The sequence below is a fragment of the Dendrobates tinctorius genome, unplaced genomic scaffold (genome assembly GCF_039654945.1).
Source record: "Dendrobates tinctorius isolate UK_male_01 unplaced genomic scaffold, ASM3965494v1 ptg000143l, whole genome shotgun sequence".
In the NCBI taxonomy this organism is placed as follows: Eukaryota; Metazoa; Chordata; class Amphibia; order Anura; family Dendrobatidae; genus Dendrobates; species Dendrobates tinctorius.
The window spans coordinates 46,927,848-46,950,640 of record NW_027361810.1 but is presented as its reverse complement, the minus strand read 5'-3'; the positions used below and the strand labels follow the sequence as shown (position 1 = coordinate 46,950,640).

The 22,793-nt window shown below is 40.4% G+C and overlaps 1 protein-coding gene across 4 annotated transcripts in view; it reads left to right on the top strand.

Annotated features, from left to right (window-relative positions):
• Positions 1-22,793, top strand: part of OLA1 (Obg like ATPase 1) — a 245,157-nt gene that overhangs the window by 112,672 nt on the left and 109,692 nt on the right. For all 4 annotated transcript variants that reach the window (XM_073545915.1, XM_073545916.1, XM_073545918.1 and 1 more), the window contains 2 exons: positions 281-456; positions 20,113-20,193. In XM_073545915.1, coding sequence (XP_073402016.1) covers positions 281-456; positions 20,113-20,193 — 257 coding nt within the window. The remainder of the gene's footprint in view (positions 1-280; positions 457-20,112; positions 20,194-22,793) is intronic.

Here is a 22,793-nt window from a genome sequence, read left to right as displayed (position 1 = left end):
ACTCTTCAACCCAGGTATTCACCTTCCGCTCCCTCATCAATGCATTTATTAAATCTTTCTAAAATTATCTTATTGATTTATTTTTGTTAAAATTTGGCAAAAACAAAATAAAAGTGTTGTTGATGCTTCTCAAGTTTGAAGAATGCAAATGTGTCAGATGGATATATGCACTAAAGTGGAGACGTATCAGTGCAGCATAATCCCAGCCTTTTTTATGATGACTTCGAACAATGTTTTGCATATTTGGAATTTAAAATGATACGTTCTACTTTTTCCTTAGGCGCCTTTGATGATGATGATATCATCCACGTCGAAGGAAGCGTCAACCCAGTACGGGACATTGAGATTATCCACGAAGAGCTTCGCCTAAAAGATGAAGAAGCCATTGCAGCCGCCATAGATAAGCTGGAAAAAGTAGCCGTGCGAGGGGGAGACAAGAAGTTAAAACCGGAATATGTAAGTAATATCAACTGCGAGAATAAGAGGTTATAGCTTGATTTTGTATGTATTTTTTTTTTTTTAGATTAAAATTACATTTCAAATAACAAATATATAATTTGGGAGCCAAAAAGTTGCATGTTCATGTGGGAATAAGCGACTGCTGATTTTTTTTTTTTTTTTTTTACTTCCATAAATTGGAGTTATACTGTCTTTTATAAATAAATATAGATTTTAATGTATGTGTGTAAAACAGCAAAAAAAAGATATATCGCCACATTATGTGTTTAAGCACATGTTATATACAGTGTGTGCATGCTTATATACGGTATATATTTAAGGGTAGGTTAATTTTAACATTGAGAGATAGAGTATCAAAAATAAAATCCAGAAAATCGCATTGTATAAATTGTATAACCTAATTTTTGCATCTTTCAATGAGAAATAAGTATTTGATCCCTCTGGCAAGCAAGACTTAATACTTGGTGGCAAAACCCTTGTTGGCAAGCACAGCAGTCAGACGTTTTGTGTAGTTGATGATGAGGTTGCGCACATGTCACGAGGAATTTTGGGCCACTCCTCTTTGCAGATCATCTCTAAATAATTAAGATTTTGAGGCTGTCGCTTGTCAACTCAGAGCTTCAACTCCCTCTATAAGTTTTCTATAGGATTAAGGTCTGGAGACTGGCTAGGCCAATTCATGACCTTAATGTGCTTCTTTTTGAGCCACTCCTTTGTTGCCTTGGCTGTATGTTTTGGGTCATTGTCTTGCTGGAAGACCCAGCCACGACCCATTTTTAATGTCCTGGCGGAGGGAAGGAGGTTGTCACTCAGAATTTTACAGCACATGGCTCCATCCATTCTCCCATTAATGCAGTGAAGTAGTCCTGTGCCCTTAGCAGAGAACCACCCATAAAACATAACATTTCCTCCTCCATGCTTGACAGTGGGGATGGTGTTCTTTGGATCATAGGCAGCATTTCTCTTCCTCAAAATACGGCGAATTGAGTTAATGCCAAAGACCTCAATTTTTTTCTCATCTGACCACAACACCTTAGTCCAGTCACTAACAGAATTATCCAGGTGTTCATTGGCAAACTTCAGACGGGCCTGCACATGTGCCTTCTTGAGCAGGGGGACCTTGCGGTCACTGCAGGATTTTAAACCTTATGAAATACGTAGAAGAAAGCTACTGATCACAAACACAGGGATCACCACAAAAAATTACAATTTTTATTGTAGAAAAGACACACCATAAATAAAAGCAATAAAAAGTCATCCAGTGACATACCAAAAAGCACAAAAGGCCCATAATGGGGCCAACAAAGCTCACCCTAGAACATGAGAGCTGATACATGAGTACAGGACATAATACACATTATAATGCAGTAATGCTTATAGCAAGGTTATATAGTCCAAGGCTGTTCCTAGAAAAAATATATATACACCATGGCAAATTAAAGCCATAAAAATATCAATTGAAAGGCCTGGGGATGATGGAAGTGTATAAAAACACAATACATATAAGCACCCGGCACAAATATACCATATAGAAGCCGTACCTACAAACAAAGATGTAACATACTCAAAAAGGCAGAAAAATGCCACTACCTGTATGTAAGGTCATAACTATACATACGCCAAAGAGGCTAAAACATGCAAATACAGCGAGTAGATCCTGTCTGAATCATCTAAGAGTAGTAACGCTGACATGTGGGGGAGCTTGTGGAGAGCCCGACGCGTGTCGCCACTGCAAGGTGGCTTTGTCAGGGGCTGGAGAATCAATCTACAAAATGCCATATAAATATGTTCAGTAATTAGTAATAATAGGATACAGCCGCAGCAATATACCTGTTAAAGCCGCATTCAACATGGAGGCCGGGAGGCACAGTCACGCCAAGAGGGGAGGTGTAGTCCCGGGCTAAGAGTCATTTCCTGGTTAGAGTAATGTGACGTGTCAGAATCCTACTGCGCAAGCGCAGGAGGATAAATCACCTTGCAAAGGAGGCGGTCCAAATCGTAGCGTCCCCAGAGAAGGGTGAATTGAAAGGGCGCGATTACACAAGAAATGGAGGCGCGGTGTACAAATAATAATGAATCCCTATGTTACCCGTCATCCATACTGCGCACACGCAAAAGAGCCTAGGTCTAACAATAAAAGATCATGATTGTAACACTTTATCATTGCGCCGACGCACAACAAACAGCAGTACGGCAATAGAAGTAGGGCATCGTAATGATACCCCATATACTGTCCATAACATATAGCGCAATACATGGTCGCACAAAATCCACTAATAGGGATTTAAACTATTTTGTAATATACCCAGAAAGGGGGAAGGAGCGGTTACAATGGAAATAGAGGCGCAATATAAAGGTATAATAAATCCTTAAAAGACCCATCATCCATACTGCACAGGCGCAAAAAAGCATTGGTCTCACAGTGGGATGTCATAATCATGGAGTATTTTTATGTCATTTTGTCATTGCGCCGACACATAAAGAACAGTGATAGGGTAACAAAAGATAAAACATCATTATGAAAGTGAGAAAATGAAACCGGATAGAGAATGCCCCGAATATTAGTCCATAGTAAATAGCACAATATGTAATCGCATATAATCCACTGATAGAAAGTTAGACTGTCTTATAATAAGTATATACATGTGTATACAAAAATACACGATATTACTAAGATGTTACACATAAGATGACGCGATTGCAACATGTGCGTACATACAAAATAGCGTCTGCTGGAGACCTGTATCCCAAAGTATGTACACTCATGAGGTTAATAATACAGTGGCCTAGATGACACATAAATCTGGCAAAAGCCGGCACACAATATGTTATTCATATGCACACATATTGAGACAGTCCCAGCATGAGATAAAATGTCATTGTGAAATTCATCCCCAATGTAAAGACAATGGTAAGATTATCGTCATCCCATAGATACGAAAGAACAGAACAAAAAGTCTCACCCTGTACTCATATTAGACCCAAACAATCCTTTGAAGGGTACTAAAGGTGAGTATATGAGGAAGAATCAAAGAATAGGTGGACAAACAGACCCCAAATGATCAAAATGTATACAAGAATTTGGTCCCAATTCAATAGAGAGCCATGTCAAAAAGAAGAAATCCCACAGAGGCAGAAATGCCTCCATAAGTTTCACCCCATAATCAAAGACATTAAAAATGTTAACTAGTCAACCTCTGAAGAAACTCCACGAGCTCCTCCCCATGCCCATACTCACTCAAACAGATGTAAATGTTGACCACATATAAAAAGATTATATAGAGGGAGAAATACCCATGGGAATTTATATTCAAATCACCTGAAAAGTGATTGAATGGAATTGAGTTCCAATGGTGGGTACTAGGAGATTGTCCTATGGGGGAAAAAACAAACTAAATGGTGAAAAACAAAAATAATCAAAATATGCACAAGAAACTTTGTCCCTATCCAACTGGAAACCCTACCAGGGGAGGGGAATCACACAGAACGGAAAGAATGGCTCCACAAATTCCACCCCATTATCATGGGAATGGAAGATGTCAGAAGGTCAACCTCTGAAGAACGGTACAACCGTACGATAGAGGGTATAAAGACTCCACAAGCTCCTCCCTATACCAATACACACTCAAATAGCTTTAAATATTAACCATGTATGAAAAATGTATATAAAGGGAGAAGTACCCATGAAAGTTTATTGATTTTCAAATCATCTAGAATGATTAAATGGAATTAAGATAATCATAAAAGACACAAAAGGTATTGACAAAGAGGTGTCGATAGAGGCCAAATCGCTGGGCCAAGTGGAACCAAGAAAATCCACCATTGTATCCGAGTTTCCTCAATGATTGTATGTCCAGATAGGTATCATCCAAGCCTATCTGAGAAGATGAAATATTCAAATGCAGAAGGGCGAGAGAAAGAGACTCGATCCAGGCATATGGAAAGCTTTTAGAGTCCAAATAGGTTGAACACCGGAGAGGGAAACTTCAAGGGAAGTCCAAAAAACAGCAAGTCAGGCATAGAGGATCAAAAACCTGTGAATAAGATAAAGGGGAGAGATGTAACTATTTGAAAACTCAAACCTGTTTATAGAAACCGGTGAATAATAATTCCTCAGTCAAACCCACAGGTATTCGACTTCGGAGATCAAAAATCCACCTAGATTCACGTTTCAGTAGTTCCAGAGAAATAATACCCCCTCTGATGTTCGTTTGTATAGTTTCCAGGCCCATTACCCTGATGCCAGTCACACAGCTGTTATGTTCGCATCTTGTGTGGTTTGTCCTACATAAATTTTTGGACACTGGCAAAACAAGGCATAGACAAGATTTCTAGACCTGCAATTAAAAAAGGTCTTAGAAACAACAGGGAAAGTCAAAGTAGGAACAGAGACTCCTTCACTGCCAGTAGTTAGATGGCATATCTTACATCTGCCACAGACAAACGTGCCAACCAAACGTATGCCTCTATTCAAACTATGCACCGGCCGTTTGAAATGGTTGTGACATAAAGAATCCTTTAATGATTGAGCCTTCCTTGCAACAAGGGTAGGTTGGGATGCTAAATGGGGTGATAGCTTGGGCTCATTCACTAACATACCCCAATATTTACTCAGGATACCCCGTAAATCCCGCCATTGATTGTTGTAAGTGGTGATCAAACTTAAAGGTTTAAAAGCCTTGGGAGGTCGTGGACCTAAAAGGTCACCACGATCCCTATCCCTGGCAGATGAAAAAGCCCTGGATATTACGTTACGTGGGTATCCTCTATTTTTGAAGTTTCGGGTCAAATCCTTAGCCTGTATTAGAAAATCCTGTTGATCCGAACAGTTTCTCTTTAATCGGTAAAATTGTCCTTTTGGAATTCCATTTCTCAAGTGCTCTGGATGAAAGCTTGAATAGTGTAGAATACTATTGGTGGAGGTGGGTTTCCTATAAAGAGTAGTATGAATGGATTGTCCATCAATGGTCAATTTTAAATCCAAATATTCCACCACATTACCTGCAAAATTAGCCGTCAAGTGTATATTAAATACATTATCATTGAGGCTATCAACAAACTTTCTGCATTCTTCCAGTGGTCCTGTCCATAATAAAAGGACATCATCAATGTAGCGCCACCACTTGAACACATGGTCCTTGAACTCAGATGATGGATAGACCCGGGTCACCTCCCACCACTCGAGAAATAGATTAGCATACGATGGCACACACCGTGCACCCATCGCAGTCCCAGACACCTGTTTATAAAATACCCGATCAAATACAAAATAATTTTTGTCTAACACTAAGTGCAATAAGTCCAACAAAAATTGATCATGCTGCCGATCCCCCGTCGTATGCTGGTCCAAGAAAAAAAGTTACTGCTTGGATCCCCAAATCGTGTCGGATGTTGGTATAAAGGGGTTCAACATCCAAAGTAACCAAAAATGTGTCAGGGGGAATAACTAAATCCTGCAATAAAATCAACAAGTGAGAGGTATCTTTGACATAAGAATCCAAAGTAATCACCATGGGCTGAAGAAAAAAGTCAACATAAATACAAGGCTTTTCAAACAACCCACCAATACCCGACACGATTGTTCGTCCGGGTGGATCAATGGTGGACTTATGCACCTTGGGTAACATGTAAAAGGTTGGGATCCTCGGGTGGCGGGAGGTTAGGAAGTCTTTTTCTTTTTTTGTTAAGAACATGGTGGGTATAAGCCCAATCAAGAAGTTTGTCAAGTTTAGAGTTGAATACCATGGTGGGATCAGAAAGGAGTACCTGATAAAAGGAGGAATTGCTGAGTTGTCTTTTAGCTTCCTTTAAATAAAGATCTACTGGCCAGATAACAATATTACCTCCTTTATCAGCTTCTCGTATCACTAAATCTTTATTCCCACCAAGAATCCTAATAGCAGTCCTTTTAGACTTGGTTACATTATTCAAAAGATTAGGTTTGATGTCCAAAGCTGTTAAATCTCTACATACCGCATCAAAGAAGATTTGGACCACTGGAAAAAGGGAAAACTTGGGTGTTGCTTGAGAAGGAAGACGTCCTGTGAATTGAGTTCTCGTAGATCTCTCGAAGATCCCTAAATGTTTGTCTGTCTTCTATTGGTAAAGTATCAACAATGGTGGGTTGGTGATACAGAAGTTTAAACATAAGCTGTCTACAGAATAAATATAAATCTTTGACAAAAGTAAATTTATCAAGCGTATTAGTTGGACAAAAAGAAAGACGGCGTTGTAAAATAGAATATTCACTTGATGATAATTCGTAATTGGACAAATTAAGAACAGACTGCTTACCCTCATCCGGATGGGAATCAATCACACAACCAGACTGGGTAATGTCAAAACCAACTAATGCCTGCGATTCTGTCTGGTATCCCTTCGAAATCTGGGAGACCATTGACGATTTTAAACCTTTACGGCGTAATGTGTTACCAATGGTTTTCTTGGTGACTGTGGTCCCAGCTGCCTTGAGATCATTTACAAGTTCCCCCCGTTTAGTTTTAGGCTGATCTCTCACCTTCCTCATTATCAAGGATACCCCACGAGGTGTCACAGATAGATGTTGATTGACAGTCATTTCGTATTTCTTCTATTTTCTTACTATTGCACCAACAGTTGTCTCCTTCTCACCCAGCGTCTTACTTATGGTTTTGTAGCCCATTCCAGCTTTATACAAGTCTATAATCTTGTCCCTGACATCCTTAGAAAGCTCTTTGGTCTTGCCCATGTTGTAGAGGTTAGAGTCTGACTGATTGAGTCTGTGGACAGGAGTCTTTTATAAAGGTGACTATGTAAGACAGCTGTCTTTAATGCAGGTAATAAGTTGGTTAGGAGCATCTAGCTGGTCTGTAGGAGCCAGAACTGTTAATGGTTGGTATGGGATCAAATACTTATTTCTCCCTGCAAAATGCGAATAATTTTATATTATTTATACAATGTGATTTTCTGGATTTTATTTTTGATATTCTACCTCTCAATGTTAAAATTAACAAAGTTGGCAAACTTACAAAATCAGCACGGGATCAAATACTTATTTCCCCCACTGTGTGTGTGTGTGTGTGTGTGTGTGTGTGTGTATATGTATGTGTGTGTATGTATATATATATATACAAATTTATGTACACATTTATATAAGTGTAATATATACACTTGCACATTTATAACTGTACGTATTAATGAAAAAAAGACACCGAAAATGCATATCTAGATACACACACATTTATATATAGTTATATATTAAAGAAAGACTGAATGCATGTGGACTCGCAGGCCTTTTTATCCTTATGGCAAGTTGAAATACAGAAGAAGTTCATTATTCTTTGTGTTTTAACATGATCGCTGGTCAAAGGCCACTTGTACTTAAAGTCATTAGAGAGGAGATGCTTTCTCTGCTTCCAACCTCAGGTCACGGTGATGAGCTAATGAAAGAGCTTCCACAATCCTCTCTCAATGTAATGTTTAGATCACTTTTTAAGGTTATCTTGTTGATGCCTCTGATTATTCAGTGTCAACTAGGTGAATATTTATAGCCAGTGACATTTAATTGGCTGTAAAGTGTTTTTTTTTTTCCCTCTATTTTAAAAAAATGTTTTTTTTTTGTTATGACAAAGAACATTTTAGTGAACTTGTAAAGTATTTGAGATTCCGTTTTTTTTTTTAATTTGAAAACAAAACAGAACTTTCTATTTGTGTTTCTTGTCCGAATGTGTGATCCCACCCTGAGCTTTCTGTTCTCCATTGGATAGTGACATAATTATCAGGCATTTGGGCCCTAATCAGGGGAACAGTAGTTTTTTGTTAGCCCTATGTTCAAAGGTTAATAAAGAGAAGCCTATGTTATTGTACATGCTTGTGTATGGGCAGCACATTGATATATACAGTAGGTGTGTGGGGAACAAATTTATTAAAATCCTTGCCAGTAGGCGGTCCTAATCAGTGATGCAAGCTTTCTCTATTGCACTTTTCTATAGGGAAGGCGGTCAGTCACTGATAGCACTGCCTACTGGACTCCTAAGCCCAGACCAAACAAAAGGATTTCAAATAGTAAGTTATACTGAATCACTTTTTTCCAAAATTGTATATAGTAGCAATCTGTGTAGCTGCTCCTGCTTTATAACACTTTTTAATGTATAGGTTAAACAGTATTTTTGAACTGACTGGTTTGCTTTAAAGGGGTTATCTCATCTTCATTAATGGGTAAAATTACAAAGTGCTTGTAAAAACAAACAACTTTGCCATTTTTCACTTAATAAAAATCCTCTCCTTTTTCAAGAACTCAGGGGTTTTGATTTTGTTTATGGTTACCAGTAGTGATGAGCGAACATTCTCCAATAAGGTGTTATCTGAGCATGCTCGTGTGCTAATGGAGTGTCTTCAGCGTGCTCGAAAAATATATCTGAGTACCCACAGCTGTTCGACAGCTGCAACACATGCATGGATTTCCTGTTTGTTAGGCAATCCCTGCATGTGTTGTAGCTGTCAAACAGCCATGGGGAATCAAACCTATTTTTCGAGCACACCGAAGATAATTGGTTAGCCCATGAGCATGCTCAGATAACACCTTATCCGAGCACGTTCTCTCATCACTAATTACCAGCCAAAGCCAGTTGCCTCTTGCTGATTTTATGCCATAGAACCTGCAAGCGCGGCTCTGAAGTTGGCCAGAACCCAGGATTCGGCCAGGTTCAGTCTCCCTGCGCAAAACTGCGTCTACTTGCAGCCTGGGAGACAGCACAGTTTAGACCAGCAGCATGACCATGCCACTCGTACAAACCGTCAATCTTCAGGAGCACACAGTTCCCCAAGCAGTCAGGAGGCAGGGGAGCGGTGTGCTCCTGAGGATAGAAGATGTAACAAACCCTGGCACCACTCATTTCCTAATCAGGAGGTGAGCTGCACTGATTGCGTGGAACGTGCTCATACCTGCCGGAACGTGCACAGTTTGCAAATATCAAGACCAATGTCCTAAAGCTACTTAATGACCAAGCGTAGTATATCCAAAAAGAGAAAGGTAAATTCCAGCTTGCTAAAAAGCAAGACTTTCATCAAGAAAGATAAAATTGGATTCTATGTGACAGGGTAAAATGGCAACGCATTTCGAACGCACTCTGGCATTTTTTGAGCTCAAACAAAGAACACCGGCGTGCTTTCGAAACGCGTTGCCATTTTACCCTGTCACATAGAATCCAATTTTATCTTTCTTCATTAAAGTCTTGCTTTTTAGTGAGCTGGAATTTACCTTTCTCTTTTCGGATAGTGTTTTCATGGCCACTGTGTATAATCGCAAAATACAACAAATTGACAACAATGCTCAAAGCGGACCATTCACTGGCTTTTCATTAGTTTTGGTCAAAATAAAAGTGCAGGGCTAGCATAAAAACACATAACATCCAAAAAATGTTTGTGCTACCATGGGTTGCGCAAAAATGTGACTTTTTTTGTTTTCTTAAATATTTTGATGAATTTACCCTTCAAGCAGTCTTGTACTCTTTAAGTTTTTTTTTTATTCAATCAGTCCTAGATTAGTCCATTTTTCTCTCTGCCTTAGGCCAGGTTCACATTGCGTTAACACAAGCCCGTTCAACGCATAGCGTTGACGGGCTGCGTTAACGCTATAGCATAACGCGATATTAGTTATGCTATACCGCTAGTGCAGATGCTTAATCTGCGCTAGCGGTGATGGAGCCTCAGACGCTGCAGCCCGCGTCCGAGGCTCCGTCAGTGAATGACGACACATCGCGAATGCGTGCCGCTTTACGGCATGCGTCGCGATGCGCCCGACAATGGAGGGCAATGGCAGTGTTAACAGACTGCGTTACACCGCGTTATGCTACGGTGTAATGCAGTCCGTCTAACGGACTGCTAAAATGCAATATGAACCTGTCCTTAAGCTGTCCGTGCACATGAGATCTCCCAAACGAATGTTTTGGCCGACAGCTATCTCTCTCAACTGTCTCATACATATGAACGTTTGGCTCAAGCCAGTGTCCATGAGTTTTTGAAAAATAGAAAGGAGAAAACCACTGCCAGACACTTCTGACACGAGCTTACTATCCCTGAAAATAAAACGGATGGGCCTTATAAATCCCAAGAGCCCAATCCTTCTCTTCCCTGACAACATCTGTTGGGTGGGTGTGAGTCAGGGGAACCCCACACTTATCAGACGGCCGATCGCTCCCACCTATTTAGGCTGTTTCTGCCAACCTTCATTTAATATCTGTAAGGGTCTTTACTCTTCTATGGACTGTGATTGGTTATAAGTCACTCAGAATAAGAATCCCCTCTTTCTTAGACTTCTTCATAACTCTCGTACCGGTAAGCCAATATCTCGTACGACATGTCACAGTCCCAAATAAATATGGTGCATGTCCTTCCTAAATATGCAGCACATCACTTATACCAGTATCACTCTTTGAGTTCATTTCATGTAATAAAGTTCTCCAAGGCCTCAGAAATGGCACTGGAATCAAGAGCATTGGCTTATTATTTACCTTAGTTGGCACTTGGGAGGCTTGACATGTGCCCGCTTGATATTGGAATTGGGAGGCTTGATATGTGCCCGCTTGATATTGGAAATGCTCCTACTGAATAATTAGAGTGGTTCCTACCATGGATAGATATGTGGAATCCCTTTAATTCTTTTCAATAATATTTTTCTTTTAGGCTCTGCTCGCACCGGATTACACGTGTGCTTTGTCTATAGTCCACGTTTAGTAACGTTAATTTTACTTGCCTAAAACTTTGCAGGTTTTGCAGCGTCTTTTTTACTTTCTCATAGGTTTTTATTGGTGAAAAAACTGCAAAAACGCTGAAAGAATGGACTTTTGCTGCAGATTTCAAATTTAGTCAGAAAAAACAAACCTGTTCATGAGGTTTCTGAAATCTCATAGCTTTTGCTGGTACTGGAAAAAGCAGCTTTTAAGATTCATAAAAGACCACAACAAAACGTCGATGTATGTGAACATGGCCTTATACAATGTAGATAAATCTGTCCTAATCGTTCGTCAGTTTTGCACAGTTTCACAGACTTTCAATGCAACTACAACAAAATTTTTGCACAGGTTAAATTTTTGCATTTTTTTTCTCATAGGGCAACATTGAATTGATGTAGCAATGTGATAAGGTCACATGTCTGTACCTAATTGTCTTGATGTAGAGGAAATCTTTTTATTTTTTTTTTAATAAGGGTTTTGCCACTTAGATTTCGGCTCCTATTCCAAAATGGAAATTCACAAGATTTCGGTTCACAAACCGCCTTTTCTTAATTTCAATGGGAAATCCATTTTTAAAGTTTTTGGAAAGAAAAAAAGTGATTTATGATATATTGAAGTTGCGCAGACCCATGCAGGTTAACTTTATGAAATAGAGGCAATCTGAGTGCAGATCCGCTGCCTGTCAGCCGCCAAATCTGCAGCAAGAATTCTGAGGGTCCGCCACAGACTTTGGTTGCGAATCCCCTTGAAAATCAATGAACATTCCCTTAAAGGGTTTGTCCAGTTAAAACAAGCTTGTCACCTATCTGCAGGATGAATGATAACTTTGGATTGTGAGAACCCAATCTTCTGGGACCCACACCGATCAGCAGATCGAGGATCTTGTATCCTCATTACAACCTAGAGCAGCAGGTCGTACACCAGACCGCCATTCCGTTTCTTCCCCGTGGAAAGCTACGTTCAGCTTTTTTCCCACGGGGGAATGATTGGAGCAGCGATCGAGCGCACACACTGCCCCTTCATTCTAACGGAGAACAAAAATTACCATCCTGTTAATCGTTGCGGGTCCCAGCGGTCGATCCTCCACCAATAAGTTGTCATTTATTCTATGCATAGGTTATAGCTTATTCTCAACCCAAACAACCCCTATAAACTAATGCTTACTTATCTAGTACACTTCAGTTATCCGCAAGACATGATCATTAGGCTGCGTTGCAATTTTTTTTCCCCTCCCCCACAATTAGGGAAGAACTGCAACGCTGTTTTGGTATAACACGATTGCCTGTTTAAAAAAAAAAAAAAAAAATATTGCGGCTGCAACGTGTGAACAATCCTTAATGGGGATGTTAAAGCAATGAAATATATTTTAAGCACTAATGACTAAGGCCTGTTTCACACATCAGTTTTTTTGGTCAGTCAAAATCCGCTAAAATGGCGGATAACGGATCCGTTCCTGTACTGACCGCAACGTTTGGCACCGGACCGTTATTTTAACGGATCCGTCAAAGGAAGAATTTTAAAGGAACCGCTGCCGAGAGAGAGAGATGCGGATCCGGCCGCCTGAAAAAACGTTGCATGGTCCGTTCGGGCATGTTGGCGGATCCGCAAAAAAACGGGTCCAACGGATGGCCATCCGTCAATATCCGCCGGTAATGCAACTCAATGGGAAAAAAAAAGGATCCGCCAAGCAAAATGGCGGATCCTTTATTTTTGCAAAACGGTGGATTTTGACTGATGGTAAAATACGGATGTGTGACAGGGGCCTAATGCAAGTTAAAAATTGATTCCAGTTTTTCTTTTCTAGCAGCAAATCTCAACATATTTCCGTGTGGTTTTTTTCTCTTCCTATGTGAAGTCTTGTTGCATGTCTGCACATAAGCTGCTCCTGGCCACTCATCGCAGTAACCAGCTGGGCCATTTCACCTGCTGAAGCTATTAAAGAGGACTCTCTCCATAGATTAATCCCCTGCGACATTAGGGTTTTTTTTTCTTTTTTTTTTCCTTCCTAGCACTGACAACCGGAGTAGGCATTCAGAGTTTGCAGGTGGCCAGTATGACGCACATAATTGCCTACAATTTTAGGCAATGAATAAAAATGGTCTACATTACTTGTCAAAGGTTGTATATGCAGTGCCAAGGGAGATCTATGGGAAGCCTTTTAGGGTTTAAAGAACATTTAATAGCCAGGCTGCACAGTGCTTTTTTAATCATAATGCATTTGTAATATAGCACTTTGATCTTCTCCTCGTAGGAAACGGTGTTACATTAGCCACTTTTAAAACATTTTTTTGCGAGTGAAAATTTGCAACGGCGAGCGTAAAAAGTGATTATTCTTTTAGGTACAACGTGTTGGATTTCATTAAAAAAAAGTTTTAGCAATCCCATATCCGTGGGGAGCCCCCTTTCCCGGGGTGTAGCAAATTAGCTATGCTATTGGAACTTTTCTTTCATTCTGTGTTTTTTTATTTCTTTTTTTTTCCTTCATCTCTCTTTCTGTTTTTGATGTGGCAGAAAAAGGCAAATTCTTCAATAATAAAAAAATAGTATTTACGGAATGCATTTTTTCTTAAAATATATTTTCGAATAAATCCTTAATTTAAAAAAAAAAAAAATGTTATTTGTGAAGTTTTCTTTTTTTTTTTTTTTCCCCCCCAATATAGTAGAACATTTCGATTACGATTTATCCTTAAACAAAGCTCACCTCCGCTCTTAAAATATGCATTTTTTTTTTTCCCGTAAGGGGGCAAGCTTGACCCCTCGGAGCAGACTTTTTGATTAACACCTGCTTGTGCCGAGGACCTAACCACATGCGGCTTTGAGATATACAACGGCAAAAACTGATCAGGGAAGGCTCGGAGGGATCACTTTGTGTCACTTGCTGTTTGCAGTTTCCATTTCACAGACGATTAATCTTTTTGTGAAGAAAGGCCACTGAAACAAAGCACATTGGGCTTTTCCTGCAGTTACTACTCCTGAATGCACACTAGCCTACGAGCTAGAAAGCCTTTAGGTTTCCTGCCGCGAAAGATGTTCCGAGCCTGAATGCAGCTGGTTAGGGGTCAGCAGAGCAAACCTCTTGCCATTGTGTAATTGAGGCATTGGCACAACTCGGTTTTTACAGGCGGGGTGGCGGAAGGAGGCAGGCAAACAATTTTTGGCAAAAAAAAAAAAAAGAGATGGGGAGGCAGCTTATATAAAGGGATGCTTGGCACAGCAACTATCATTTCCGAGCTCTCCCCTTGCCAACAATCATCTCTGTATCTTTTGCTTTGGCTTTTGATTGAAGGTCTCCCTTCATTGTTCACATTCTCTTTGCTGTCTGTGTTAATAGGTGTTTGTTTATTGCTTGCAGGACTCTTTCAAGCATGCCACCTCGCCATCGCAGCCCTTTAGGATTTTGTGTAACACTGCCCACCTTATTGTGTGCTGAAACCGTCCTCACCGGCCATTTTTCTGATTTTATTTTTTAATTTGTTATAATAAGCTAATGGGACGTTGGAAAACCTTTTTCACATTTTTTTTTTTTTATTATGCTATGTCATTGATTTTTTTATTTTTACAGTTTACGTCCTCCCAAAAAATTTCACGTCAAGTCCCCCAGACCTTCTTAGCTGCCACCATTACATTACAGAGCCCTATTCTTGCATTCTCTTTAAGTCCCAGGTAAATATTCATACTTGTGCGAAAACAACTTTTAGTGCATCACTGGACATAGGCTAATTACTTAGGACTAGTCCTGCAAGGCTTTTCTTTACGTTGACAAGTTCGGCCTCATATACTGTAATCACACCTCTCTGACATGACTTATGTCTTCCCTACTGTGGATGTCATCTGAGGATCGCTGGAAATCTTAAGCATGAGCATAAAGTTCTTCCTCCCTGAGCATACGCAGTGAAGCTGGATTTACGCTCCCCGGCTACATCGGCTCACAAAAGCATGTTGGGACTATTCTGGAGATAATCATTATGGTTAGTGGGGAGAATGTCAAGTCACGCCTAGGAGGAAGGGGCATTACCAGCCTGAGAATACTAGACCCCCAGCTGTCTTCTTTAGTTTGGCTGGTTGTCAAAAATGGGGGGCACCCCACACCATGTTTTTTTTTGTTGTTATTTTTTCAAATGTAAAAAAAACAAAAAACAAAGCAGCATGGGAACCCCTCTATTCTTTATAACCAGCCATGATTAAGCTGACAGCTGAGGAGCTGAGGGTTGCAGCCTGATTTGTTATCAAAAGCAGAAGGACCCCACATCATTTTTTTTATTTCTTTAGAGCACAGACAGTGTCTCATGAATGCTCCCATAAGCCACGCCTGCTCTCGCTGATATTAGCTGCAACAGGTGTAGGCTGATGAGAGTAGTACTCTCATCAACAGATGCCTCTGAGTGGAAGTACATTTTTTTTTATCTCCAATCACAGGTGCTGGCTCACGCTGACATCTGACAGTGTGGGAACTGCTGCTCTCTGACCAGCGGTAATGATCTTGCTGCCGATAAGAGGCAGTGTTTGCTGCGCTGTCATTCATCTGAATGGCATTTGGGTTCACGTACTGTTCTGGTACCCAAACCAAACTTTTTTTTTTTTTTTTTAAACTGTTTTGTTGCCACGCACATCCAGGGGTTCACCCTTCACTAGTAATCAGGATAGGTGGGTAACAAGTCCTCTGAAAAGTTTCTCTAGAATAAAAACAACAGAAGCTCTTACTTTTGTCTTTGGTTTGTAGTTGCCCCAAACGTAAAGGATGTAAACTTCAAGTTATTAAATTGCTTTAATTAGATGCCATGAAAGTAAGCAAGTTTGCAAATGACTTGCTTTTTCATACTGCTGTTATTCTACCTCAATGACCACTTTTATATTACATAGTGTACAACTCATTTCCATGGAGCTTGGCAACTAGTGCCTGCCCAAACCTTGGCCGAGAGTGCTCAGAAGTTACCTTCCAGAAGAGGTGATCACTCCTAACATCCCAGACACTTCTCTCTAGGCCATTGATTTTTGTACAGCAGCTAGTCGCCCCCTCCCTCTCAGTTCTTGAGAGGATGCTGTTATAACTCTTGCAAAATCTCCATCCTCGATCAGAGGAGGGCAGCCACATTGGCCATCATCCACCATGCTGCATATCCACCCTGCAGCATCAACTTCTCTCAGATCAATCCTCCTAATCACTGCTCTCTCATTCCTGAGCCATGTGCTTGTTTAAATGCCATGTTATCTCTGTTTTTAATACAGTGATAGCAGTGTAGACTCCAGAACAAACCACTGATAGCTGAATGTATTACGGCAGAACTTGTGCTGTGCTTTATAGTTCTACTAATGCTACAAGGAAGATAGCCCACCCTACCAGAAACCTGGAAGGAAGGAGACTGTAAAGCTCTGAGCTGCTAACAATCTATCCAAATGCAGTTACATACATTTATTTCCATTATAAAGCAGACATATAGTCATGCCGAATGGGGTGGCACCCTTGAAATTGTTCCAGAAAATGAAGTATTTCTTCCAGGAAATTGCCATTACACATGTTTTGGTATTACCAATGTTTATTTCCTTTGTATTGGAACGACAGAAAAAAACACAGAAAAAAGGCAAAGTGGACTTTATTTCCCACGATCCCCAAGCAAGGGCCTGACAAAATTGTTGGCACCTTTCCAACATTTGGGTAAACGGCTTTGTTTCAAGCATGCCATGCTTGTTCCAACTTGCCTGTGGCAAGTAACTGGTTTGAGCAATATGAAAAATCACACCTGAAACCAGATAAAAATGGAAGAAGTTGACTCAATCTCTGCATTGTGCGTCTGTGTGCGCCACACTATGCATGGAAAACAGAAAGAGGAGATGAAAACTGTCTGAGGACTTGAGAACCAAAATTGTTGGAAAAATATCAACAATCTCATGGTTACAAGTCCATCTCCTGAGATTTTGATGTTTCTTAGTCCATGGCGCACAACATAATCAAGAAGCTTTTACATCCCATGGCACTGTAGCTAGTCTCCCAGGACGTGAACGGCAGAAAAAAATGGATGAAAGGTTGCAATTCGGGTTAGTCCAGATGGTGACATTTTAATGAAATAAACAAACAAACAAAAGAACACCCGTACCTACAGTCAAATGTGATGGAGGTTCAAAGATGTTTTGGGGTTGTTTTACTGCCTATGGCACTGGGTGCCTTGACTATGTGCAAGGCATCATGAGGTCTGAAGATTATCTATAGATTTTGGGTCGCAATGTAGTGCCCAGTGTTAGAAAACTGGGTTTCTGTCCTAGGTCATGGGTCTTCCAGCAGGACAGTGACCCCAAATATACTTCTATTATGCACCCAGGAATGGATGGAAACAGTGCAAATGATTTGTGAATTGGCCAGCAATGAGTCGGGGGTCTAAATCTCATTGAACACCTGCAGAGAGATCTTAAAATTGCTCTTGGGAGAAGGCGCCTTCAAATATGAGAGTCCTGGAGGAGTTTACAAAAGAAGAGTGCTCCAAAACTCCAGCTAAGAGGTGTAAGAAGCTTGATGATGATAATAGCAAGCGATTGATTGCAATTATTTATTCCAAACTGTGCAACCAAATATATAGTTGATGGTGCTAACAATTTTGAACGGCCCATTTTTAGGGTTTTGTGTGAAATTTTTTTTGTTTGTTGTATTCCAAAACACACAAAGGAAATAAACATGTATATACAGTTGTGGCCAAAAGTATTGACACCCCTGCAATTTTGTCAGATAATACTCAGTTTCTTCCGGAAAATGATTGCAAACACAAATCCTTTGGTATTATTATCTTTATTTAATTTGTCTTAAATGAAAAAACACAAAAATAATTGTCCTAAAGCCAAATTGGATATAATTCCACACCAAACATAAAAAAGAGGTGGACAAAAGTATTGACACTGTTCGAAAAATCATGTGATGCTTCTCTAATTTGTGTAATTAACAGCACCTGTAACTTACCTGTGGCACCTAACAGGTGTTGGCAATAACTAAATCACACTTGCAGCCAGTTGACATGGATTAAAGTTGACTCAACCTCTGTCCTGTGTCCTTGTGTGTACCACATTGAGCATGGAGAAAACAAAGAAGACCAAAGAACTGTCTGAGGACTTGAGAAACCAAATTGTGAGGAAGCATGAGCAATCTCAAGGCTACAAGTCCATCTCCAAAGACCTGAATGTTCCTGTGTCTACCGTGCGCAGTGTCATCAAAAAGTTTAAAGCCCATGGCACTGTGGCTAACCTCCCTAGATGTGGACGGAAAAGAAAAATTGACAAGAGATTTCAACGCAAGATTGTGCGGATGTTGGATAAAGAACCTCGACTAACATCCAAATAAGTTCAAGCTGCCCTGCAGTCCGAGGGTACAACAGTGTCAACCCGTACTATCCGTCGGCGTCTGAATGAAAAGGGACTGTATGGTAGGAGACCCAGGAAGACCCCACTTCTTACCCTGAGACATAAAAAAAGCCAGGCTGGAGTTTGCCAAAACTCACCTGAAAAAGCCTAAAACGTTTTCGAAGAATGTTCTCTGGTCAGATGAGACAAAAGTAGAGCTTTTTGGGCAAAGGCATCAACATAGCGTTTACAGGAGAAAAAAAGAGGCATTCAAAGAAAAAAACACAGTCCCTACAGTCAAACATGGCGGAGGTTCCCTGATGTTTTGGGGCTGCTTTGCTGCCTCTGGCACTGGACTGCTTGACCGTGTGCATGGCATTATGAAGTGTGAAGACTACCAACAAATTTTGCAGCATAATGTAGGGCCCAGTGGGAGAAAGCTGGGTCTCCCTCAGAGGTCATGGGTCTTCCAGCAGGACAATGACCCAAAACACACTTCAAAAAGCACTAGAAAATGGTTTGAGAGAAAGCACTGGAGACTTCTAAGGTGGCCAGCAATGAGTCCAGACCTGAATCCCATAGAACACCTGTGGAGAGATCTAAAAATGGCAGTTTGGAGAAGGCACCCTTCAAATATCAGGGACCTGGAGCAGTTTGCCAAAGAAGAATGGTCTAAAATTCCAGCAGAGCATTGTAAGAAATTCATTGATGGTTACCGGAAGCGGTTGGTCGCAGTTATTTTGGCTAAAGGTTGTGCAACCAAGTATTAGGCTGAGGGTGCCAATACTTTTGTCTGGCCCATTTTTGGAGTTTTGTGTGAAATGATCAATGTTTTGCTTTTTGTTTCATTCTCTTTTGTGTTTTTTCATTTAAGACAAATTAAATGAAGATAATACCAAAGAATTTGTGTTTGCAATCATTTTCAGGAAGAAACTGAGTATTATCTGACAGAATTGCAGGGGTGTCAATACTTTTGGCCACAACTGTAACAAAGCATGAGTAATTGCAATCATTTTGTGGGAGAAATACTTCATTTTCTGGAAAAGCTTCAAGGGTGTCAACTCTTTCGGCCATATCTGTATATACAGTAAGCATTTTTAGTCCATCCTAGCCCATGGACGCATCTGACATGTAGATCAGTTTCTCGGCATATACACCAAGCATGGTATAAAGATATATTCAGAAATAGCTGAAAAAATGTGATGACAAACAAAATAAATGTTATAAGGAATGTACGTTTTCCATACATTGACACAGTATGGGGAGATAAATGTCCAATCTTTTTAAATTTTGTTATTTTTTTAACCTCCCTTTCCATTACCATTATTATTTTTTATTACCACATCTTTGATGCTTTTTTGGTTATCCGGTCCTTTCAATTACGTTGGATTGTTAGCTTGAACGTTCCCCGAAAATCTGAAAAGTTACAAGTTTTTGTTCTGCAAAAGATCTATAGTTTTGTTTTTTTTGTTGCTGCTTTTTTATGCTTCATTTCTATGGGCAGAGTAAATACTTGACTTTTTGAGCTAAATGATTGTGTCTGTAGTTTCATGCTGAGAATTCCAGCTTGTCATTCATTTTAATGATTTTGTTTTTCTGTTTCTCTATTAATTTTCCTTAGGACATAATGTGTAAAGTCAAATCCTGGGTATTAGAAGAAAAGAATCATGTCCGCTACTACCATGACTGGAATGACAAGGAGGTACTGTATCCGTTTTTAGTATTACGTTGAGGTTTACTATTATTGTGAGATACGCTCATTTGTTTCTTGACCACACAAATAGTGATGAGCGACTGTGCTGGGATAAGGTGTTATCTGAGCATGCTCTTGTGCTTATTGAGTACCTTTGGCGTACTCGAATAATGGGTCATACTTTGACTTAGCGATGCCATATTTTTTTTCATTTTATTTTTATACAAAGAAAAGAGGGGAAAGTTAATTTTTTATATTTTTGAAAAACATTTTTTTTACTGTATTCTTTAGTTCCCTTAGAGAATTTGAACCTGCCACAGTATTGGAGTATATAGCTAAAGTTAAAGACTGCTGAGCAGTGGGGAGAGGCTCCTGCTGAAGCCAGTTGTCTTACAGCAGGACAGTGAGCAGGAGGAGGATTACAGCTGATCACCTGGAACACATAGAGGATATTTTTTTTTTGTATACATTTCTCAGTTTGACATGAGGATTTTTTTCGGTGTGTTTTTATTTATTTATTTTTTTCATAACTATTCATAAGGAAGCTTCAGCTTACGTAGTTGCCTGTTGTATATCCATTCATTCTAAGTTGCTGTAAAGCGGCCACCAGGGTAATCTGCACCTCAGACCTTTTGCTAGCTCAGTTATCATTTACAATATTAACCTGCTGGATTCTTGATCAAGCAATCTAATGGCTTCTATATTTAAAGGGGTTGTCCGGTCACAGCATATCCATTGGATAGGTCTATGTTATCGGATTGGTGGGGTCCAACAAGAGGTACAGCCGCAGATCAGCTCCATCAGTGGCCGCCGGAAATACTTTGACCGAAGCTGCAAAGCGCCGCACCATGCATTATGTATAGGCAATTGATAGGTGCTGCAGAACGGCTCCCGATACTTTTGATAGTAGCTGTTCTCCGGCCCCTGGCAGCAGCCTCTACACTGCGCTTTGCATCTCCATTTAAAGTGTTTCCATCCAGCTACCCCCAGAACAAATAACAACTGATCTGTGGGGGTGGTTGGTGCTGGACCCCTACCGATCTGATATTTATGACCTGCCGTGTCAATAGGTCAGCAATATGTGATGACTGGACAACCCCTTTAAGACAAACTGTCTGATACCTTGTTAGTATGTAATATATGGACCTGAAAGCAGCATTATTTCTAGAGGACTGGTCCGCTATTTTTTCATGTCTGTTTCAGTACACAGACAATACCAATTCTTATCTTAAGGCCCTGTGTGTGACGGGGATCAGCGACCGCTGCCGGTTATCGCTGATCGTGCAGCATCGGCCAGGGCTGTTTTTCGATCGCTGGTCTCCCGCTGGCCAGCACGCATCGCTGCATGTGGCAACGAGAGACCAGCGATCAGCGACGCTGGTTTCTAATGTAATCATCGGGTATCCAGGAGCCGCGCGGCTCTTAGATAGCCAATGTTTACCTTGGAAACCAGCGTGTATGCCAGTTTCCAAGGTAAACAGCGGGTATCCAGGAGCCGCGGATCCTGGGTACCCGACGTTTACATTAGAAACCAGCGTCCAGCATCGCTGGTCCTGATCGCTGGGACTGTCAAACGATGTCCCAGCGATCCCATCCATGTCGGATCGTTGGTGGGATCGCTGGGACATCGTTATGTGTAACGGGGGCTTTAGAACTTTGTGTTCTGCCTTTCCTCTATTGTTCCTCCTGGAAATACATGCATAGACTCACCACTAGGTGTTACCATTCTTAGTACTATGTTGTGTCGTTACACACTCTTCTCTGTACTGACCGGAGACTCAACGTCGAAGGTACGTTCCCTTATGGCAAGAATAATGGTGACCCCCAGTTGTCGATTTATACATATCCAGGAGGGATAAGATCAGTCAAGATAATAGTGAGATCCATCAAGGGAAAAAATAAAAATCTGATATCCTGGAGATTTACTACTGATATTTGATAATTCGTCTCCGTCCTATTAATTTGTCTTATGAAGCAGTTTCAATGCTAAACGCTTTTTGAGTCTGAAAGGGGCCTCCACTCGGGGTGATTATGCTTAACATTGTTGATATTGTGCCGTGGTTTTCACTTATTATGGGATGTCACCACATCATACATATTCATTTATACCAATTACCATAAGTAAAAGCATGTACAATTAGAATATACATTCACCACACGCCCGGGGTGGAGGAGCATTGTGGTAGCGTCTGCTCCTGTCACTGAGGCATTGTCGGCTCTGCTGTATCCAAGGCTTACATAAATATTGGAGGGGATCGGGTATACATATGGCATCATTACGGTTACCGCTCACCATCACAGCTCATTCTTCAGCTTATGGCTACTACTTTCACCAATTTATATGGTTGCATCCCTAGGAAAAGGAAAATCACATGTTTTTTTTTTTTGTATAAATATTTCATGAATTTTATTAGCATTATTTGTGCATCTTACTACTTACTATTTTGAATCAGATGTGGTTATTGTTGGATGTATCACGTTTCAATTAATCCAATATTTAAAGGGAATCTGTTAGCAGTTTTTTGCTACCTCATCTAATGTAGGAAAAGAGAATCTGAATCCAGCGATGTATCACTTACATTACTGGGTGCAGCAGTTATCACACAGAG